Source organism: Thalassophryne amazonica, chromosome 21 (genome assembly GCF_902500255.1).
Source record: "Thalassophryne amazonica chromosome 21, fThaAma1.1, whole genome shotgun sequence".
Classification (NCBI taxonomy): Eukaryota; Metazoa; Chordata; class Actinopteri; order Batrachoidiformes; family Batrachoididae; genus Thalassophryne; species Thalassophryne amazonica.
Window position 1 is genome coordinate 34894226 of NC_047123.1, and position 24879 is coordinate 34919104.

At 41.2% G+C, this 24879-nt stretch overlaps 1 protein-coding gene across 1 annotated transcript in view; it reads right to left on the reverse strand.

Annotated features, from left to right (window-relative positions):
- The window catches only part of LOC117502739 (neurexin-3b-like), a 460000-nt gene that overhangs the window by 315098 nt on the left and 120023 nt on the right, over window positions 1-24879 (reverse strand). Inside the window, 5 exon segments of the mRNA XM_034161843.1 lie at window positions 17290-17334; window positions 17337-17411; window positions 17414-17671; window positions 21226-21414; window positions 21417-21663. Coding sequence (XP_034017734.1) covers window positions 17290-17334; window positions 17337-17411; window positions 17414-17671; window positions 21226-21414; window positions 21417-21663 — 814 coding nt within the window.

A 24879-nucleotide genomic window follows, 5' to 3' on the forward strand; every position in this document is an offset into this window, starting at 1 on the left:
ATTTGAACTGTCTTTGGCTAAAAAGGTGAGAAAACATGCTACATCTTGCTGAATCATGGTCTGGTACAAATTTATCTAGTTGTGTCACTTGTTCAGAAAAAGCATGCCCCCCATGCCCCTGGTCATATGTTCACAGAGTTCCCAAAATGTTTGTAACATGGTCTTTGTATGGGTTGACCATGATTTCCCAATAGCGTCTCACCTCAAAGGCTTGGAGTCTCCTTTGTAGACCGACTGTGATGATCCATGACTGATTAGGAGGGTTGAAATGACCAGCAGTCTTATCCTGTGCTTTTTGGTGATGTTCCTGTATTTTCTACCATTTAGTACCTCTGGCTGCTGATTGCACTATTCAACCCCTTGTTTGGATCACTCATCAGTTTCAATAATTCCCAGATATTTGAAGCAGGTGGCCATCAAGCCATCACAGATTCAAAGACTGTTGGTCATGATCTTCCTCTTGTCTTCACCAGTCTCCATTCCATAGGCTGTTGAGCTTCTGTTCAGCTGTCCCACAAGGTACTTCTTTGTTTTTCAAACCATCATTATCATCAACAAAGCACAGGTTGGTGAGTGTCTGCTCAGCACTAAAAGGGTCTTTGTGCATCAATCCTGATGTCAAGGAAAACACTAAATTGGGTCAAAGAAAGCAAGCAACCCTGCCTCAATCCAACAGTTGCCCTGAACCGTTTTCCAGTGTTGCCCCTGCAGAGGAACATACTGGTGGGTCTTCTTGTACAAGATTTATGAACATTTATGAGGTCCGCTCTGATGTTAACCTCATGAGTGGTAGTCCAAACAGCTTTGTGCCACACCCTGTTGAAAGCCTTTATGATAACAATGAAGGTGCGGTCCAGATTTTGATGCTGCTGAAGGTACTGAGAACATATTGAGAAGTTTCTAAATTTCAGACAAGCAACTGCACATCTTGTGAACTCTAAACAATGTGACGTCTTCAGCTTAAACTAAAACAATGTAGTAACACCAGTGACATACGTATCTCTGCTGGTGCACTAAGTCAATCATTCATTCATTTTTTGTCACTTATCTTGATTTGGATTGTGGTACCAGCGGAGCAGTTCAGCTCGCACCACACATCCATATCCTCGGCCAAGTCCCTGTAACTCTTCCCAGCAGATCCAGAGGCATTTCCAAGCCAGCTGGAAGATGTAATTTCTTCAGCTTGTCTTGGGTCTTCCGTGGGTCCTCTTCCCACTTAGACGTGCCTGGAAGACCTCCCTAGGGAGAGCACCAGGGGGCATTCTCACCAGATGCCCGAACCACCTCAAATGGCTCCTTTCAATGTGAAGAAGCAGCGGTTCTGCTCCGAGTCCCTCCCAGATAGTCGAGCTTCTCACCCTGTGCAGAAGTGTACACCCGGATACCTGACAGAGGAATCTCTTTTCCGTGAATACAAGTAGATTACTTATAAGTCACTGATAAAGAAAATGCTAGGAAGGTTGTTGGATATGTTGCACACGCTAGGTGCACTCTACATTGAGTTGGTGCACGACTGGTCCAAAACTAATTTGGCAAATTATGCACACAAACCGATGTTATCAAACCTAAATATTTTCAGGGTAAAATCAGCTGCCTTTTATCTGATTTTCTGTTATTATTGCCGGGAAATACAAATGATCTTCTCACATTATCATTTTCAATGCTCAGCAGTATAAAATCAGAAGGAAAAATATGTGCGAGTAGCTTTTTAACTGAAAGCACCTCAAATCTCCTCAGAGGGGACAGAATCCCACTCTGCATTTCTTCCATATGTGTACACAGAAAATGCTACAGCCGGCATAAACAAGAATTAAAATTCAGCGAACATGACCTCCAATCACTGAGGACCTTCTCTCTGCAAAACTACTGACTCGGCAAAATGGACAGAATAAGAAGATAGTAAAATTAGCATGAATCCATTTCAGAGTGCAAAAAAAAAAAAAAAAAGGAGAGGAAAAAAGCACAGTACTGCAGCGAAAGAGACAACGCATGATTATGCAAAAGATACCAAAGTCATTATTCTTCTCAGTCCGATGATTATTCAGCAGCGACAAGCTGACAATTATTAAAGGTAAACGGTACAAAGCTGAAATGAAGAGTGAACAGAGGACGTGCGCTCGCCGTTTGGACTGGAGAATGTAAAATGCAGGCTCGGCCTTTTTCTACGCAAGAGCGTTTCAGCTTCAAATGAAATAGGATTAATTTAACATGTTCCCCAGGCTGCAAAACAGCACACAAACATACACATGCAGACGCACACAAGCTCAACAGTTTTACTTAAATACATTTTTGTGCAAACGCTCATCACACGCTGGAATAAAAAAATAAAAAAAAACATGAAAGCAAACCGCCATCACAAAACAGCAAATATAGTTTTACTGAATACATCTTTGCCAGCATTTGTAAACTGTGATGTTTCATTTTCTTGTTTTTTTTGTGACCTCTGCCAAGAAGTTAATGTTTTATTAGACAGAATAACCTAAACAAAAAAGTGTGACTTAATTCCAACCTATACTCCGGTGTGACTTGGTTTTTCCTCTTCAAGAGGCATTTTTGAACAGGTTCAACTTAAACTCCGGAAAAAATGATATATGCAAACTTATTTCACACCTTTTCAACACGGACAGATGTCAGCAGGTGGCTTATTCATGGATTAATAGCTCCATGTAAGCATAGCTATCAGATGATGCATTTAAAAAAACACTTTAATACCACAGGTGTGCCCATTGTTTTAAATGTTAAGGCTGCTGCTCGCTTTGCCCGTGAGCACTGCCACTTATCCACAGACTGAGCGGGTGTGCCCCAAGGAGCCCATACTGGCACTATTTGCTTGTCTGAGAGAGCAGATTGCCGTGACATATGTCACGGATGTGCAAAACGCGCTGTCTCTCTCACCTGCTCTCACCTACCGCTTATAACACAAGATTTTGTTTACCTGGAACTGTGGGCCTTTGAAAATAATATAGCATATTTTGACATGAGTCAGATTTAATGGTCAAAGGTTGATTCAAAAATATGCATATTTAACAATATATTAAGCTGCAAGCACAGGAAGTCTCTCCAAAAATGCAACACTGCAAAAAGTGAGCTTTCATGTCAAATCTCCTGTATCCTGTAGGTTAAACTGTTCTCTGGTTAATTCTCCGTTCTCATCTTTCTCCATTCTAAATATGCCCTTCCTTTCTCTAAGCCGCCATCCTTTTTGTATTTGCAGCCTCCTTCGGTCATCTATGACCTTTTACAGCCTCTGTTTCCCACTTTGTCCTGTGTACGTGTGTGAGCGCTGGACTGTTTGCCAGGTCAGACCTTGAAGTGTCATTTTCACCGTCTGCTCAGATAAATGTCTCGGCAAAGGTGCTTATCACTCGTTTATAATAAGAAGTGCAGCCAAGGGATGGCAAAAAGAAAACAGAGGTGAAATGGAGTTAAAGGAAAGTAGAAAAGTGTTAGATATGCGGCCCTTTTGCTTTTACTTTGGTTATTTTATACATATGCACACAAAAACTCAAAGGCCCTGTGACTAGAGACCAGAAGCACGATTGTGGTTGTTTGGTACAAGGAAGTGGTGGAGGAAGCCTTTTTCTCTCACAGACAAATGCTTAATCACGATCAGTCATAGGCTAACAGACTTACTCACCCCATCACATCTGGGTGGACGTCAACCTCACGACAGTGTTCGAACCGTGTCCCTCTCATTCCATCTCGTGCACTGATAACAGAGCTGGTAGCCAAACAGCAAGTGGCTCAGCAGCAGGTTTTCTGACAGCTGAATAGTTATCAAATGTGAAGCGATGTTCTTTTATTTATAAGGGAATTGTCAAGCATTAGACCGCTTTAATTCTGCTTGAATCCTCCTGCCAAACGTAAGCACAACCCTGGAAAGAGACTCACAAGCATGAACTAATACTTCACTTTTGCAGCTTTTCTACAGACAACCATGTCCCAGCTCTCAAGCACCAACCCAACACAAAAACAAGCGTCAACGCCAAAGCGACATCCAATTCATTTTCAGTTGGAAATCCCAACCTGCAATAATGATTTGGCTGCAAAAAGCTTTGATTCTGTTTCATCTTATTGTAATTTGTCAATTCAGTTGGACTTTATCGCTCCTGGAGAGTTCAAGAATGGAGAATTTTGACATGCATCTTCATGCTGATGCTCAGTCCTGCTACCAATGACTTCTGATGTCAAAGAACCAAATACTCCACAAGCTGGAGGCTGCTTTCATATTAAAACACTTAAAATTCCGCTTATAGCCACCATTAATTTACTGTGTGATTGACAGAATGTGAGGTTTTATGGACGATGTACCATACTGTTGTGACAAAGAAGGAGCTGAGCCAGAAGATGAGACTCTCAATTTACCAGTTTTTGATACTATCCTCACCTATGGTCATGAACTTAAAGGCCATGACCGAAAGACCACACTTGTTGATAGAATCTGCTGAAATGAGATTCCTTCATTGGGTATCTGGGCTTACATTCCTGCACAAGGTGAGAAGCTCCACTATTCAGGACAGACTCTGAGTCGAGTCAGTGCTTCTTCACATCCAAAGGAGCTAGCTGAGGGGGTTTGAGAGGTCTTCCAGGCACATCCAACTGCTAGGTGGCCCTGGGGAAGACCCAAGATATGTGGGAGATATTTTATTTCCCAGATGGCTTGGGAAGGCCTTGGTATCCCCTGGGAATAGTTACAGGGCTTGGCTGAGGACAGGGAATGAGCTGGAATGAGCTTGTGGAATGAGCTGCTTGGTCTACTGCCACCGTGACCCAGATCCAGATAAGTGATAGAAAATTAATGAATGAATGAATACTTTACTGCCTCTTAAAATTTATGTCAACTTCAAGGTTTTCAATTGGTGTAGTCCCAAGAAAACATACATTTGACCATTTTTACCTTAAGATAAAAGTAAAAGATACATTATAAAAGGGAACTCTATTCATGAACTTAAATTTGTAAATGATTAAATTAAAAATGAACACTGGCAGGCAGTTTAACCGTGGAAGTAGTACAAATACTCTGCTGGAATGACAACAACAAAGAAAAATCTGAGGTGACAAAAATGTCCCAAGAGCTAGACATTACAAATCTGCCCCCTAGTGGATGACCTTTTCAATCTTTCCAACACCTATATGCGTAAACAAAGGGACTTTTGTTAACTTTGCATTATTTGTTCATTAAGACTTCAAACAAAACTAAAATGGCCAAATGCTTCTGCTAATTTGCGAGAGTTGAGCATTTTCCCTGTTTGGACGGCCTGTGAGCCAACTGCAGTTATTTGTTCTCTGTGGAAATATGGCACCAAATTCCTCGAACACCACTGTGGAAAAACACACAGATGGGGTCTCTCTCCCTAAAACTGCCCAACATTTGTCAGGCTGGGTAATTAAAGTGATCAAAACTAAATTAATAAAGAATCTTACAACATTTATGATGCCTAAACTAAATGTCCTTTGGAAGTGATGATAGGAAGTGAACCATGTTAAGTTGAAACTTTCCTTTTCTTCTTTGGAACCCTGGCACCATGTGATGTCACCTCTGATCAGCAGATCAGATCAGGCCTGGAGCCATCACTGCTCTTCTGCACCGACAGCAGGGAAAATACAAGCACTTACTGTATGTGGGCGGTGGCATCTTGTCAGGGAAAATGCAATATGCATTAGACAAAATCCAATCTGTCTCCAGTGGATTGGTGTGTGCATTTCTGGACTATGTGCCTGTGTTTCCTGTGTTTGTGGAGATGCAGCAGAAAGACCGAAAGAGGAGAGTCTCAGTGGGATTGGCCGATGCTCGGCTGGCACACCGTCAGACAAACGCACTTCATTACAGGCCTATTTACCTGATTAACTGGGCTACTTTATCAGCTGCACAGCACTCAGCAATACACAACTGTCAGCAACACCCTAAAAGGCTCCTAAAAGCTTCTTCCCATGCACGGCCACAAACCCACACAAATATGTGCACTCACAGTGTGCAAACATGAAGCTTGAATTGCTGATGACTGACTCAAGTCAGTGAGTCTGGGGTGACTATCACCGGATGGCATCAAATATGCTGCGGTCTTGAATTAATGCTGCTTGGCTTCCAAACTGAGACCCAGTGCCAGATAAACTGTGACGACCAGATGGATGGCTGTATGAATGGGAAGAAGGTGTGAAGCAAATCCTAACACCAATATCACGCAACTGGTAAAATACGCTGATTTTGTATTTGTCCATCCTGTGCATTTCCCATCACTCATCTTCAGCCTGTTTATCTGGGAAACGGATCGCAGGGGCAACAGCTCCAGCAGGGGACACCAAACATCACTTTCCCGGGCCACATTAACTACCTCTGACTGGGGGATCCCAAGGTGTTCCCAGGCCAGTGTGGAGATATAATCTCTCCATCTGGACCTGGGTCTTCCCCAGGGTCTCCTTCCAGATGGACATGACTGGAACACCTCCTTAGGGAGGCACCCATGGGGCATCCTTACCAGATGTCTGAACCATCTCAGGTGGCTCCTCTCAATGCGAAGGAGCCTCTAATCCGAGCTCTCCATGAATGACCGAGCATCTCACCTTATCGCTAATGGAGACACCAGCCACCCTCCTGAGGAAACCCATTATGACCGCTTCCGCCTGCAGTCTAATTCTTTGGGTCATGTCCCAACCCTCATGACCATAGGTAAGAGTAGGAATGAAGATTGACCAGTAGATCGAGAGCTTCGCCTTTTGGTTCAGCTTCCTTTTCGTCACAACAGTACAGAAGAGTGAATGCAACACCGCCCCTGCTGCGCCAATTCTCTGGCCAGTCTCATGCTCCATTGTCCCCTCACTCATGAACAAGACCCCGAGGTACTTGAACACTTTTACTGAGGCCATGGTTCTCAGCAGGAAACCCATTGATTGCCAACTCCAGGTAGGGAATGAGGTTTTGCATTTACAGGTGCTGATCCTCATGCATTTTCTCACTTGCTAATTTTATGTCCCAACTTTCTAGAGTTTGCACCCAACTGAGATGCTCCTCTCAAAAAACAGGAATGACAGCGACAAGAGCACCTGCACCCCGGAGGACAGACGTGCAGTCGTTGCCATGAGTGCAGACAAAAAAATGCAAAAAAAGAGAGCAACATCCTTATTTTTTTCCCAGGCAAACAAATGAAGCCTGTGAGTTGTCATTTGATGGGGAGGTGTAGGGAACCTTCTTGGCATGCATGAATTTTTTCCCGCCTGCAGAGCAAATCAGTAGCTCGCAGTTCGCCTTGAATGACCACGTCTACTGAACACCCGTCAGATTCTCATTTGCTATAACTTGATGGAACGACGTGAGCAAAGCTATTGCATCAAATTTTGCCACAGTTTGGTGATATCCAAGCAGAATCCAATCACAATATTCAGCAGGGTTCTGGCAATGATGCCATGAGCATAGTGGGGAAAAAAAGCAGTATAACTACTTCAAAAATGGATGCATATCAGTGGAGAGCAAAGCATGTTGTTGGCATGTTGTTGTTTGACTTGTGGATGTTGGCCATCCACAAGTCAAAATGACCAAATAATTAACAGAATACAGACTTTGATTACGGATGACCTTCGTGTCACCATCCAAGAAGTTGAGGGCAACGTGCGGATAAGCACAGGTTTGGTACATTCCATTTTAACGGAGGATTTGGGCATGCAGAGGGTGTCAGTGAAACTCGTTCCAAAGCTGCTAACAGCGGAGCAGAAGCAACCACATCTGGAAGTCTTGCAGGACTTGCTGGAATGCCAACACCCCCAGCACTCCAATGGAGCGAAACTGGCACTTCTTTTTCTGTCATTTCTTAAGCACTAAATGTCAACACTGCCACCCAGTGGACATATTTCCATGTGGAGGGCCAGGTCGTGAACACCTGCACACGTGCAGAGAAAAAGAAAAAAAGTCTTGCAAAGTTCTTCACAAGACATAATATTTGAGCAGCCACTTCTTGTAATTGAATGCAACAATTAAATAGGAATAAAGCCTTCAGCTGTCCTCCAACAAGGAAAAATAGGACAAAGCTCATCTTGAAACATTATCATTACAGGAACTTAATAATTTCTTCTTCTTCTGTGACTGCAGGCTGTTGAAGAAGAAAATCATTTACCCGCAACACTCTTTACACACCGAATGAAACCTGAACGCCTAATTCAGCGCAATTACACATATCAGCTCTGAATTATAAAAATATCCTTTTCACAATGTAGAAATGGATTAAAGCTAGCACAGCTAAAGATATAAAAATAACAACCCGAATAAAAATAATATGATGAAGAATTTAGCATTTCAACTGGTGCTTTTCTTAGGCCAGTAATATCATTTAAAGCTTGTTAAAATATTTGCAGTGTTGCATTTATAGCCATTTTACGTCTGCCCTCTCTCTCTTTTCACCATATGTGCATGTTTGGTTCTGCACCCAGCCTGCTGCCCCATTTGAATTCACGTCACAGGCAGATGGGTTTGGCAGGGCTACGCTCCCGGTCACAACCCAGACAAGGAAGGTCTAACGGAGCCAGGGCCCCATATCACACAACTGCAAGGCCGCTGGCGCACCACCTCGCTGGCCGGTCGAAATGTGCACATGCGTGCCCAGAAACAACAGTAAAAAACAGAAAATTGTGCGAGTGGATGTGGAGATATACAGTGTGGAGCCACAAAAACAAAATCATGAGCACGCAGAACAACGAACGGCGTGCACTGATTTTCAAGCTGAACAGTGAGCCTGTCCGTGTAAATAAAGTGTGCAGGAAGAGAGGCTGAGAGGGCAGCTCCCATGGTGATACTACATCTGTTTGTGTTACCACAGCAGACCTGTGATCATAGCCGCTGCCACGTTTCATAGGCCGGGCTAAAGAAGACATGCCTGACAGAGGGTGAGGCACAGAGGTGCAAAAGTAAAATATAGATTTGAGACAGATAAGACAAGAACAGCGTCATAATTACCTGGGTACTAAACATGGCACACTTAGTAAGTGCAGTAGCTCATAGCGCTTTACAATGACGCCTCATATTCTCGTACACACAGATGTCAGGGTGCTACCATGCAAGGTGTTCAGCTGCACATCGGGAGCAACTTGAAGATTAAGCGCCTTGCCCTTAATGATTTTCAGGTCTGACAGGTATTTGAAGAGAGGATCTTCTGGTCACAAGCCCACTGCTTTAAACCTGAGACCATCACCTCGGTCAGTCTGTCACAGGCCAACACACAAACACATCCACACTCACACCTACGGTCAATTTAAAGTCTCCAATTTTCTGTCTGACATGGTTCCACAGTGACGTTACAAGCTCACTCAGCTGAAATATGTCACTTCCCCGACCCCTCACGTAAACGCAACCTTACTCAGAAAAAGAAAAATGGACGAATACTGCAGACTGTCCACAGAAACCAAAGCGTCTCACTTTTCTCTGTAGGACAATGTGGAGAAAATAAATATTTTAACGTTTTCAAAGCTCTATACAGCACAGATTAACAATTAAAATATCAAAGCAAACCCCAATAAGAGTCACACATGTTGATTAAAATGATATATATATATATGGGTTAAAAATAAGATTTATGAGAAATTTAGGACAGAAGACAATGGAGAGAAATGATAAGAGAAGCGGACGCGCTGTGTTCAGCTGAGTTGCTGCTGCTCGAGCTAAGTGGTGTCGACAAAGTCACCGCTGGGAAGAACCAAACCTTCAGTATATTTTTATTTCAAAACTCTAAACCACAGTTTAGTAGAAAAGCACCGCTTCCTCAATATCTCACATGTCACAGGTGAGAGATTTTTTTTTCTCCAAAAGCCACAGATATTGAAATTTCTTCAGCACACAGAAAGTAATGACACAAAGTTAACTGACAACATTGATTACGTTGATGCTAACAATGCGTCACCATTAAAATTTTTAACTGACGCATTTTTTAATCATGCCAAAAAATAAATAAATAAATAAATAAATAACAATGACAACGTAAAGAAAAACAATACCTAATATCGATTAATTTATAAATGAATAATTACTGTTTTTTTTCTTCCAACACCTGTTTAACCACTTTTCTTATAGATGTATGTAGCTTTCGAGGGATTTTCACAGGAAAATAGAACATAACAGTTATGGAAACATGGTTGAAAAATGTTTGATCTGCTGTCTGAAGCAGTGAACTTTTAATGTGCACATGATTGTTTAAACCTTTTTGACCATTAATTAAACACAGCAGTGGGGTCCTTAAACATAAAACAGTGTAAAAATCTTTATTCATGACGTTTTTAATTCAGGTTTTAACTTTCAAGGAGCATGTTTGAAAATTATTAAACTGAGTTTTCTCTCTAACTTTTACATTTACTTAATTGTTTTGATTAAAGAATTCATCAGAGAAATAGTCAATGGATTAATTGAGAGAAAAATAGTCATTTGCTCCTATAATGCAGGGGTGGGCAATCATGTGCCATAAAGGGCCGAGACACTGCAGGTTTTCCATGCAACCAATCGCCTCAGCAGGTGATTTCATTGACAACCAGGTGTTTATGTTCAGAGCAGAAGCTCATCAGCAACCCACCTGCTGAGGTGATTGGTTACATGGAAAACCTGCAGTGTCTCGGCCCTCGATGCCCACCCCTGCTATAATGTGTCTCTCTCAGGACACCATAATATAATCATTTGAAAAATGAATGAATTGCTGCTGCATGGCCATAAAACATTCAGCTTTCAGACAGAAACCTTCAGCTTTTGTATTATCTGTCCCCTAAGACCGTTACTGATTGAGATCCACATCGTGTCAACTTATTTCAGCAAGTTATACAAATTTTCTGGCTAAATTATTAATTCACATAATTCACCTCTAACTGTATCATCAGGCCCTTTCGCCACTCACACTGTCGGTGTTCATTCTGACATCAATGGAGTGTGTCCTGCAGGATAACAGATTACCGCATGAAAAAGTCCGGCTTACAAAATGCACTGAAGGTGTTTGCTGCTCTACCATAAGAAGGATGATTACTAATTTGAGCAACCAAATTAATAAAATGACAACACCAATTAGTTTGGAAAGGAGATACTGGAGAATACCGTCCACTGCCAATCAGCAAAAAAGGGTGTGTGATCATGTGTGTGTGTGTTATATACACACACACACACACACACACACACACACACACACACACACACACACACACACACACACACACACACACACACACACACACACACACACACACACACACACACACACACACTAACTCAGTCCACATTTACATTCTGTGGAGCAAAGATTTCTACATCAAAGAAGAGTGGTTTTCTTTTCAGTCATTCAAACTTAGTGTATTTCCTTTGATCACCTCATTTTATTTAACATCGAGAGATGAGTTTTCCTTTTATTTCACCTTTTATTGGTGGCATAAAATTTGATTGGGATAAAAGTCTTGAGTTCTTACTGCCTTCCTCTCTCAAGGTTTGCACTCTAGTTTAGTTGAGTTTACCATCTAGTTACCTCTGCTAACTAAGAGAAGGGTGGGAAGACACAATTTCTTTGTGCTCTGTAACAATAACTCTTCATGACATCATAAAGTGTTGAAAATAATATCATCTGTAAAGAGAAACCAGAAGCAGTTTGAATTAGAGTCAAAGTTGAACTTGATTCTCCACTTTTGCTTCTGACATGTGTGGCTTACTTTTTGACATATCGTGTCCAATGAACAAACACAGGCTTCTGACGTCTACCATCATTTTGCTAATGTAACAACTGAAGGATCCAATTATGAAATCTGTAGACAAAAAAACATTAATTTCAGCAGAAATAGCAACATTCCAGGGAAGATTACTTTTGGAATCACTACCCTATTTTTATGTTGCCTTTGCGACTTGTACACTGAAAAATCACACATTCCTAATTAATAATAAACATCTATAATGACTATTTATGTAGGGATTTCCCAGGAATAAAACATTAAACAAAATCAAAGAATAAATGCCAGTAATAAAATGTACACAACGATGCACAAAAATCCCAAATTAAAAAGATAACAGAAAAATTGTGTGATTTATACTCTAGTGTGACTTATATATGGGTTTTTCCCTCTTCAAGAGCCATTTTTTTTAGTCTGGAAGATGCAGCACTTGCCCCATTTAATCATAATAAGTAATGCAACAATGTTAATAACTTCATCAAAGTAATGCATGTGAGTGCATTGTCTACTCTCATGATAAATGTTTTGAATTGGGCCAAAAGTTGACAAAAAACTAGAAACACGTTTTACGTCAAACCTGCAGCGACTGCTCACCACCACATCTCCATTTCACCCAAGACTGTAAGGAACTCTGAGTTTTATGATCCACAATTGAATCTGGCACAATTTTCGAGCTGGGTGGCCTTTCCGACCCAACTCCAAAGTATTTATATTAGATTAAAAACAATAATGCAAATGAAATGTGGTTCAAAGTTACAAGGAAATGAAATAGGCAGGATTAAATAATATCAGTGTGTTGGCTGGTCTCCAAGAGTTTTGAACAAAGACGCACAAAAGAGCTTATTTACATTCTGGCAGAAAGCGCAAAGGCCAATCATTCTGGAATATACATATCTAACCTTTGTTGCAACCGCTGAGAGCATTGATCTGTATCGTTTTCCTCGTCTCATCACAGTCTTCTCTGTTGTACAGTGCAGTGTGGTTGAGATCAATACCGAGCACCATGTGTGAATACATCTCAGCGGCTCTTTGATACCGTCACTGGGGAGCTCCAGGGGCCCATAAAAGCACCAAGGAGAAGGAGAAAGAAAAAACCCTCTTCTACCAGGATGACAATTACTAGTCCATGTTGTTTCAAGTGTTGCACATTCTACAAAAAAGAAAGTACATTGAAACAAAGCAGCTTCGTTGTCATGTGCTTCTTTACTTTTTTAATCCACATTTTCCAATCAAATGTCATCAGAAAAGAGCTACGAGTCTCTGCTGTTAACTGTAAAAGGAGCAACTCAAGTATTGGAATTAAGTAATTATGCAGTGAATTTTGTTAATAAGACTGATGGCGTCATATCCTGTTATTTGTAGAGGATGTTATTCTGGTTTTGTCATAGACCACACGTGCACTAGAGCAGATTGCAGCTGATGGTTGGATGGTTGAGATAAAAACAGAAGGAGGACTGCTCAGTCCAGCTCAAGGAAATAAATCAACTCCCCCTCCCACACAGTGGACTGCTGGATTAAAGCACCAGACAGGATATATATTAAAAGACTAACAAATCAAAGCTCGTTATTGTTTAGTATGACTCCGACCCTCACCTCTGCTGGAAAAATGAACAGACACACAAGATTATTGGCAGAAGCAGCCAAGATGAGTCTCATCCATGGGGCACTGAGGTGCTGCACCATTGCACATTGGTGGGAGTTAGCTGGCGCAGTTCAGGCTTCAGGCCCTGACCGCAGGGCAGACCCAGGGCGCACCGACAGGGATTACAACTCCCAACAGCTGAACCTCCAGGAAGAGCTGGAGGACATTTCTGGCATGAGAAACTCCAGCCCACTCTGCTCACCCTGCTGCCACTATGATACTCTGAAATGTGGTGTCAAATGCTAAAGAACGGCTGGACAGAGGATGAAGCTAGTGAGCTGCAACAGACCCTGACCAATATGCATGGACTGATACCAATATTAGGGAGTCAAAAAAAGTATCAATTTACCAAAATACAAATATACGTGATGCACAAAAAAGCCAATTCACCCTAGTGAGGTTTCAAATCCCACAAAATCTTGCAAACTTCGAAGAGGTCGCCGCGCTGCGAGATGTCATTAACATAGAGAAATGCATTGGGATTCTCTGCTAAGGCTGCCTAAAACGCTCGTGAATATATTATCTGGGTTGTTAGATGTTGTTATTGTGTTTGTTTTATGTAAACATGCAAGAAGCTCAGGTTGTTTCTCTGTTATTTTCAATGGGATTTGCTGTGAACTGCGATCACTTCCTGTTCATGTCGTTCTGGGGGGACAGTGAAGTTTGTTCTTTAATGTACTGAATATTGTCCTTTACAGCACTGTTTGTCCAGTTTGTTCCAGAGTAATATATATTAAATGTCTAAAATTTGATTTGCGTTTCCAAGTTTTCAGGTTCTCATGCATGCAGTGTCTTATTAATGTGATGAAAAGCATAAAAATCACATTTTGGCATGTTTTTTTTTTTTTTTGCAGTTTATACATGAACTGAATATAATCCACAATCAAACAACGTATATCATGCTGCCTTCACTTGAATTGGGAGTTGCCGTGTTGCATCTCTCAGTACTCAGAGGGGACAGGGCTGTCTCTGTTGTTGCTCCCAAACTGTGGAACAGCTTGCCTCTGGGTGTTAGGGAGGCACCCTCATTGGCCATTTTTAAAGTTTGTTTAAAAACGTATTTTTTTTCTTTGGCTTTTGACACAAACTGGGCTCTAAATTTGCATTTTAGTAGTTCTTCTTATCTTCATTTTATTGTATTTTAATTTGTCTTGTGTTTTTAGTATGCAGCACTTTGTGTCAGCACTGGATGTTTTAAGGTGCTTTATTAATAAAGTTAGTATGGTATGGTAGCATTAACCTAATATAGACATCTCGTCTATTTTAGCCCCACCTAGCTGGCAGAATTGCAACCACTTGTGTCTTGATGCTGTAAAATGTCCACCTCCGATTGAAAATGAATAACAGCTGTCTCTTGTAACTAATATGACCAAGGGGTGTAGGGGTCCCAACTATGTTTGGCAGCACTGTCATCTCTGCCCTACACACAATGAAATTACACCATTTTGAACAGCAAAAATGTTTTTTCTGCATTGTTTATTCTGGAAATAAAAGTTTTCATACCAACAAAAATAACGTCGTTATCGATATGTTGGTGGAAGGCTCATATCAGTCAAAAAATATACTTCCATGTGCAACCATGTGACTCTACCAATGAAGAAGTATGGTGCTATTCAACATAAAAGTTCAACAGACAAAAACCAGATGGGTGCAAGTACCTCAGATCTCTGATCGTAACTCTTCAAAGTGTTCAAATGTCCTGACTTTTATGACCAACAGCCAATATTGTGTTTGACAACAGGGGTTTGTAGGTTACTGCCCATTTTCTGACATTATAGCCTCAAACCAAAGTGAAAAATTTGATTTATGCTTCAGTGATGCGAAATCAGGTCAAATCTGCCTGGGTGAACTGTCCCCAAAAGCTGCCCTCATTGGCCACAACTGTCCCCAAACATCTGCAACTACGAAGTAAAACCCACCCTTAACCCTCGTCACAAGTCTAACAGTTGTGGGACGAGCAGCATGTTCATCCAGCTGACGACGATGTGGCACACTGGTTCCCTGTGTGTTCCTCAGTCAGTACGCTGCTGCTTTCACAGCTGTCTTTTTCTCTTGTACATATACAAGATGAGATGAGATGAGAGCGCTATTAAATTGGACACAATAGTCAGGGTAAGATGAGGTTAACTCAATCACAGAGCCCTGGCGCACAAACTCAGCTACTGCTCCAAGTTCAGCCTCTATGGCAGACAAGTGTATTCATACAAGACAAATTATAAAATGTACTGCACAGTTTGAATCTTTATCTCCACCTGCTATTTTTAAACTTTTATCTACTCTTCCAAAAGGGCTACATTCTCTTTTTAAGCATAACAATACCATAGAGGTCAAAGTAATTTGAATTCTTCAAGGTAGAAAGAATTATACCAGCAGAATATGTTTTACTATATACCTAAATTTAGTCTTTGCATATTCCTTTGATTAAAGAATATTTTCTTTAATCATCAATAGCACATTAAGTTAGCATCTGTCCTTCAACAGCCACATTATATCCAGCAACACTCAGCTCTGTAGATCCTCGTTACTCCTCCACAAAATATGGTTCGTTACCCATCACAAGTTCTGAGGAAACTACTTAAAGCCCTCAACTGAACCTTGAAAATCTCTGTAAAATTGTAAAAAGTGAGGAACAATCTGAACAACAGTCTGATAACATACACTCCCAAAGCTTAGAGTGTCCCTATCTCTGCCGTCTCATAAAAAGTTAATGCATCCAAGCTCTTAAAACCCAGACGAGGAGAGCCCATTTCACCAGCAAAGAAGTTCCATTTCTCTTCAGAACCTCCTCCCGAAAAATGGCTTCCGTTTTCCAAAGCTACTTGGCAGAAAAGTCAAATCCTATTAAATCTTTCAGCAAAGCCACCATAAATGTTGTGAAGAAAGTGTCCCAAGTCGCACTTCCTCACAGCATTGTCCTCTTAAGGAAAAGCCACTGTTTGGTGACTGACAGGTTCGAGATCACCGTTGTTTTCACACTTTCAGGACATCATACAATCTACATCTGCTTTATCAAACAAAGCATTCCAAAAGTTGTCAACACACAGCATATTTTTGTCAAGACAAGAACTTTATTTTAAATGAATGATGTGAAATTTCTGGACAGATGTTATATTATTTAATGCAATTCTTCTGCAATCTGTTGATTTTACCTCAAGTAATCTGTGAATTTTCAAATGTGAATTTGCATCAGTACCCAATCACGAGCTGCCTCGATACAGCCTGCCATTAGATCAGAGATATCAAATGCAATCACAGAGGGGGACCCAAATTAAAAACTGGGTCCAAGCCGAAGGCCAAACGGGCATCAATATTTATAAAAAAAAAAACAGATGTGAAATGAACATGTTTTTTCAGATTATTATGACAAATTATTCATCCAGAATTATGAATTTAATTCTCTTAAGACATCTCATAGAATTCAGAACATCGATATGTTAATAAAGCGGGGGGGATGGGACCGGCACTTGCACACCTTGACTTGACGTGCCAATGCCCCAACCATTGCAATGCAATCTGGGATTTGTAGCATCACTGGTGTGGGTGCTTTATAATGGATGCGACAGACAGAAGACATTATGTTGGAGGGCAGATACAATTACCTCGTGAGCCAATGTGGCCTACAGGCCTCAAGTTTGACATGTATGCCTTCAATACTACAGAAGGTACCAGCAGTTCCGTAATGCAAATAATGTAGTCTACTAAACGTGTTCAATGGGAAAAGAGAATCTGTGAATTTGTGGTTTAATTTTACCCAAGATTCTAATCTCACCCACTGAATATACAATCGAATTAAATTGCCAATCCAGAAAACAACTGTGTGTTAAACAAGGTGTTTGGCAGTGGACACTTGTACAATTTCCGCACCCTCTTAATGAAAACCCTTGAACAATTCAATAACATGGCTTTAAAATCACCACTGTAAGAAATGAATGAAAAGCATTCAGCATGTACAGAAAATGACAGAAACTACACCTTACCTTTCTCACAGGTACTATCCCAGAAGCCAGTCCCGGTACAGTCCACACGAAGCGATTCCACCTTCCTTACAACGCTCCATTGTTCTTGCAGGGGTTGCTGTCACACCTGTTTCCCGCCACCTACTGCAAGATGACTTTATGCCGGTCACATTCTGAGCCTGAGCTATCTGGCGGACATCCTTGCTACGTCCATCAATGAACAGATCCCGGATGCAGCCCACATAACCGTAGTTGAGCATAGCAGTCCAGAGCTCGGTGGGGAGCACAAGGCCCATCCGGTTGTCAGGCAGACCACCCAGGTAAAGATCACCTTCCAGGTCCAGGATCTCATTTTCCCCAGAAGCTGTGAAAGGGGTCCGGCGGCTGTTTACAGAGATGATGCCTAAGACATAAAAGAACAATGAAGCATTTTGTCATGACCCACACACAAAATTCACACATAATGCAGAATATATTCAGAAAATCTATGCTGCTGTTGGGTTTGGAGTCACCAAATCAGATCATCAGTCCTTACTGTCCCCAATCCAGAATGGAAATACTTTGGTAATGTTTATTAAAAAACTGTATTCAATCCTTCTTGGAAATTGTAATAAAGGGTTGACTCACAAATAACCAGAAGTCAGAAAATGAAAAGTTAGTTTCTGAAGGTCCGCAATTTGGAAATCCAAGATGGCAGCCAAAGCAAACTTTGAAAAAAAATGATAGCATTGGTTTTTAGATTCCTCAATTCATAAGCTTTTTTAAAAATGTATAGTTTTCAAAATCTCCAAAAACTTTGTTGATCAGAAGCCCCAACAAAGCGGAAGAGGCAGCCTTTGACTGAAAGATCACAGGTTCTCTCCATCCACCAGGAGGATATAATACATATGGGTGAAGAAGCACCTGTCCCACCTGTATTACCACCACTGAGGAGCCCTTGGGCAAGATTTTTAATCCTAAATTGCACTAGTGGGTGAGTGGTACGCTGGTAAAACACTTTGAGCATTCTGACGATAAAAAAAATCACTTTAGAAACGGAGAGAGTTTTGCTTCCAACACATCAGAAATGTTGGTACCACCAAGGCACACCGCACTAAAAAAAAAAAAACTTTGCAAAGGAAGCTGTAAAAGATGTTGATGAAAATATCAGACTAGGCTGGTCTGTGTGACATGGAGGTGCAAACCGTGCAGATTGTCAACTTCTTTCTCACACCCCTGCACTGCAAAACGCACTCTTCCGACACGGCACACCAACACGCCCCAAACAGCACATTTTAAATTAATGCTGTTCCACACAAAAAAGCAAAACACCATTAGCACTACCTCTGATTATATTCCTCACGAGGGCTTCAAGTGGCCGTCTGTTCTGCTTTAATGAGCCGACGCCAAGTATCTTCTTTTTCAAAAGTATTTTTACCAGTTACCACTAGTTACAGTTTGTTTGTGAACGTGATTATTATTGATGCACATTCAGTACTATGTGCTAATTAATGAATTATTCCGCTCAATTCAGAAATTTATTAGAGGTGAAGATTCTGCAATTTTCTTTGAGAGTGATGCAGATGGATTGGATTAGCAATGAAATGTCAGGATGTGGACATGCGCAGAGGGGGATCCAGGGTATATAGGGAGAACGATGGTTCAGTAAATGATAGAAACAATAATGATGGTAGTAATCTGACTACAGTCAGAAACTGAGCAACTGTGCTGAACAGGACTAGTGAGGGAAGCCACCAAAACACCCAAGTGGCTGTAACAGAAAAGCCTGTGTATTCAACTTTGCTTTCATCAGTCACAGTTCAATGGCAGAGTAGAAAAAACAAATGACTAAGTACAGTTGATATCTGGACTGAGTGTCCCCACGAGGCTCTGGGTAAATTGTGTTCTTTCATATGGCTTCCTGAGATGCATTATATACATAAATTATGAACTGTGCATGCCAAACATATCCATTCCTGTCCTCTGAGAGCGAGATTGTTCATATTTCAGTTAAGTGCACCTTTCTAACCGCATTTTGAGAAGGCAGGATCAAGTGAAAGCAGCACAGAGATCAAAAGCTCAGATTTGCCCAGATCGACCGGCTTTAACGTGTCTGAAAATGGCGCAACACAAGCGCTCGCATTTCAATCCTGTGACATTCACCTTGCGTTCGCCCGCGGGCTTGAGGACGAGGAATTTAATTCGCTTGCAACTTCTATTAACATTTAACTCAAGCCACAAGTGTATTATGACTCTACTTACTATCCCTCAGCCTGGTATCCATATATGTCTCATTCCTCTTTTTCCTCGGTGAAAATCCCACTTTCTGCACCGCTATCGCACTGGGGCTGCGCCGGTGATTAATCAAAGCAGTGCACTCTGACACGCGGCTAAATGGCTCCTCTAACCTGATATATAACACACGCTGCAGCACAGACAACACACCAAAGTTCTCTGGGGGATCCGGCGTAATGCAGAGATTGTGTTTCGGTTTGGAGCTCAAGGCAACAGAAGTTTATAACCCTTTTTCCTCTAATATAATCTTCTGCTGATTCTTCTTGTGTATTTGGCCGTGTTCTGAGGTCACAGGAGACACCGGCGGAAGTAAGCAAGGGGAAAAAGCAGTCGCTACCTATCTGGAAAGACGTATGGCTTTATGGTGGTAAATAAATCACAGCAGATATGAATTTATTGATAAGCTCAGCATCATTCTGTGCTGTGATATCATATGAAGAAATGATGTGGGACTTATTCTGATTGTTCCGACTGGACATGTGTGATCAAGCTCACAAAACGAGATCCCACCCACTCTGCCACATCACGGCACTAAGTATTCTATCTCCAACCTTTATGTAGAACAAACAAACAACAGGAGTCCAATTATCCGCCTTTGAAGACCAGAATTATTTTCCTTTATGCACGTCTTCATACTGTGTGACATCTCACCGAATTCTACCAACCACTAATGAGCAACCTAAATTATTCATTTGAAATGAATCAATACATGAATCCTTGACCTCAAATACAATGACATAACGAGACCCCAGCCGCCAAAATACCCAGCTGGTCAACTTTACTTGAACAACTCATAGCAGAAACCAACTTTCTGCTGAGGAATACTTTGGAGAGCTGTTATTTTTCCTTGTATGTGTCATCACACATGCTTGTTGTCCCCATCACAGGAACATAGAAGTCCTGTCCATCCGTACATGCATCCAAAATACTGCACTCTCCATAACTTTTCAAAGATTTCATACAGGTTTAACAAATTGGCAGCAGGGTTGCATCCCTTGAAGGTCCAGGTCAAGTTTGATGATGAGTGACCTTGGCTGAATACTGAAGGTGACAGAGCCAAAACTCGAATCTGTGTGTGATGAAGACTATACCCTCAATAACTTTCCGAGGGTTTCAGACAGGTGCATCAGATTTGCAGCAAAAATGCATGCCATGAATGTCTAGAGCAAGTTGAGTGATGAGTGAACTTGACCTAATTTTGAGGGTCATAGGGCCAAAATATCCAGAATGGGTACTCCCAAAAACTTATCAAAGAAATAAGTCAGGTTACCAAATAAGAGCAAGGATACATCACTGAAGTTACAGGAAAAGCCTTCAACTAGTTTTGAAGGTCACACAGCCAACAATAGTGCCTGTGTGTGATGAACACTGTAGGGTACTGGCAATAACATTCTGAAGATTTCAGGCAGGTTTACGAAATTTGAGGCAGGGATACATTTCTTGAATGTCTAGGTCAAGGCTGACGATGAGTGACATTGGCCTAATTTTGAAGATCACAAGGACAAAATCATAAGATAATAAGCATAACCTATTTAGGATTATTGTTGATAGAATCATGTACATCATGCAACTGCAGTAGGTCTTGAGTTGGGGGGGCATGAAATATTGCCCACTCACAGACAGGTGTCAGATTTGCATTTTTTACATTTCTTACGATCAAATTTACTTTTGGTTCATTCTTACCTGAGCGACCATCTCTCTGAATGTCTACGTGGTGCCAGGCGCCGTCATTAACCTTTGTCTGGGTGGCTTTGACCTTGACAGTACCAGAGCCCATGTCCAGCAGCAGGTACAACCCTCCATCCAGCAGCTCCACTGCAAAGAAATCCACCTTGTTGTTCTTTTGGCCCTTTGCATCCCGCCGGTCTGGGGCTTGCCGTGGGTGAAAAGTATCAGGCCGTTTGGTTCTGAGGTGCGGAAATCAAAGGAAATGGAGCCCACACGCTTGGTGTTCCATTTCGGCAAGGCCAGATGGGAGTCTGGGGTTTCAAAGTTGATGGGGTCAAGAGTGGGAACGTTTTCACACTTGAATACAACATCCCCCTGCAGTTTCATCTTGGGATCCACGATGCGGGCAAGGCGGGACAGTTCTAGCCGGATATCATTGTTCTTGTACACCACCTGGGGAAGCAACACAACAGCTTATAGTTTTCATTTGTACTTCATAAATATACAGCATCTAAACAGGTGCTGAGGTTAGACATAATCTTAAAGAACTCCTCCAAATCCCAGGGTTTGTTTTTAATAATAACAATATAAAAAAAAAAAAGACACAAAGGCACAGTTGTGGAAAGTAGGATTGGGAATCACTATTTTTTCTTTCTTGAAACACTGTGAAGGACTGTGCTTTCAACTTACTTTCAATAGTACTAATTTCTGTTTCTTTTAACATGACAAAGTGCATCACTATGATACAACATTTACCAGTGTATGAATATGTTATTTTACGGGGAAGTCCAAACTGTACAACCACAGTGTGAGCAGCTGCATTTTAAAATATAACGCCTTGCTCAAAGGCACCTCAGTGGAGATAACTAATGGGATAATAATAGTTGTTCCTTTACTTTGCACACTCAGATTGATTGAATGAGTGTACATCCTCAAGCCCACTTAGGGCCCACTTTAGATTGATTTTTTTTTTTTTTTTTTTTTTGTAATTTGACATTTTACTTTAGTTTAAGGGCAGGTGGGGAGAGCACTGACTGCATCTAACAAAACTCTTAGCCCACAAAAGACTCTCAGGTGAGCACAATGCCCCGAAAACACTACTCTGTGTGAGTGTACTACATGGGGAAGCTGCAATATTTACACTTCAATTTTACAAATTGTACATTCAACAACAGCTGGATCGATAACATCTTCTCGGTGGGTACGGCACCATTTGTTCTTCAGTCATTTTCTGTTTCAACTTCAATTTATCCACAATGAAAAGGAGAAATGCCCAACTATATTTCAGTTTGATTGAACACCTGCTGACTGTGTGAAGTGAGTCATCCTCTGGTAATGTACAAAATGAGCAGTGCTCATGAAGACTGAAGAGAACCCTGCAGGAGTATCTGCTTCCCTGTGGGAATACATACAATATCGTACCCATTTTCTCACATTAAAATTTGCCCCAGCCCTCTAATCCATAAAGCAGAAATCAGAGCCATCCCCCCGAAACAGCCAAATACAATAAAATACAAGAGAAAAGGGAAGCAGAATATTGTCAACTGGAATTCACTGAAGTGGAAAATTAAGGTTTTTCTTGGGGTGGGTTGATGTTGGCATTGGTGTTGGTGATGGGGGTGGGAGGGGTGGGGTGAGACAGGCTTTTTCTGGTATATAGGGCAACGTGTGGAGGAAACAACAACAGCCTGGGAGGGAGCACAGCTGTCAGCAAACAAATTTTGCTGCTGTGGGATTACACATAATCCTGGAAGATTTGACAGCAAATCAACACAAGTGACCCCAACGCAGAGAACCACCGAAAAGAGGGGGGACAACAGAGAGAAAAGAGGGAAAGTGGTGACAGACAGCTGAGCTGGTGGGAATAAAAGCAGCAGAAGGGAAGGAAATGGTGTGAGAAAGAAAATGCAGGAAAAAGGAGACAGACTGAAGATTAAAAGCTGTAAGGCCTAGAAATGGATCTGGCTTTCAAAAATCTATGCATGCGTGACCAATGCAAATGCATCTCATCTCAACATGGGATCCTGTATTACTTTTTAACTTTCACAAAGAGCAAGAGGATGTTTTAGACATTAAAACTTTCCAAAAGCTAATTCACTGGCTTTTAAACCTGTCAGTCACATATCACATGACAGCTGTCAACAAATAAAAGTTTTAGCGAATTATATCCTACGAGTAAAAGGTTTGGACACATTTTCCCATCCAGCTGAATGGGAAAGTGCATCCAAACGTTTGATTGGTATTACCCAAATAATATTAATCCCAGTACAGAATTCCAGGATTGTTTGTTATTGAGGGAAATATATATTTTCTAAGTACTATACAAGTTTCACCATTAGATTTAAGAAAAGCAGACCAGTGATTCAAACCCAGAACAATGTTGCTGTCTCAAAAATGTCAGTCTCACAAGGACCAGCCAGAACTGGATTTAAGCAAGCATTTGTCAGGTTGTACATACTTCATGAAGATAATCAGCAGATGGTGGTCTTACATAAAACAGTGAGGATTTTGACATTGATTTTCACAGAGATACTGTGGATGACTTTGCTTTCATCTCTCTGGGCTTTTCATGTGGTTTTTCTGGGAAAAAAAAAAATCTTGCCATGCACTCTCCTCTCAATATGCTTTAGACATCACTTGGGAGAGAAAACAAACTGAGTATTACATGAAGAGAGAGAGAGAGAAGGTAGGAAGGCAAAATTGGTATTTGGCACAGGAGAAACTTTTATTCTGAAATGTTATTCAGTTTTCAGATATAAAGCACAAAAACATGACAGCTTCCAAGAATGACATCATTTTGTGGGATATGTGAGTAGCTTAACCCCACAGTGACACTCACTGCAAGAAATAGAGGTGAAGCAATGACTTACCATTCATTTCCAATCAGAGCGGGCGTTTCGAGGCGGTAAGTGGCCAGTTTTGGCGGAGCAAACTATACTAGAAGTCTATTTCATGCAAATGCTAAACGACACGATGACTGTCAATCCGTGTGACTAGGCAGAGTGACGCCAGCTGATTGTTCGCTTGAACAAAATAATCCAAGATGGTGGAATGTGCCCTGAAACGGTGGTATTTCTGTGTGAATCGAATATGTTTCTCACATATTTTGTAAGGTTTAGCAAGAAATAAGCACTTCTAAATATAAAAACACTGTTGTTGTAACCAGGTAACATCTCTGAAGTGATTTACAAGAGATCATATGGGGATTTTAGCATGCACATTCCATTAATGGCCATCAAAAGACAAAGCCAACTAACTGCTTGTCGTCGTCATTTGTAGCTAATGTGACCGACAAGTAAAACCATATACATGAAAAGATTGACTATTCCCTGTACTATTAATCTCTCTCTCTCTCAAAATAAATTGGTCAAGATTAATTGCTAGTTATTTCAGAATTAGACGTGGATCTGATTCAAGTCTGAAACAGGTGGTTTTCAGTCTAATTTCTGTCAAATCTTATTAATCATCACTAGTCAACATTTTAATCACAACCAAATCAGGTCAACTCGAAACTAATCCAAAAGCACTTGTGCCTTCAATCATTTTTGTCTTAGGTTGAGTAAGAGTGCAGAGTCTTTATAAACCCTCCAGCCGCTGCAGAGTTTTTCTCAGATGTGCTAAATTTACAGTCAAGCCAGCCTCCAGTCTGTTTTGGGATTATAATTTTGT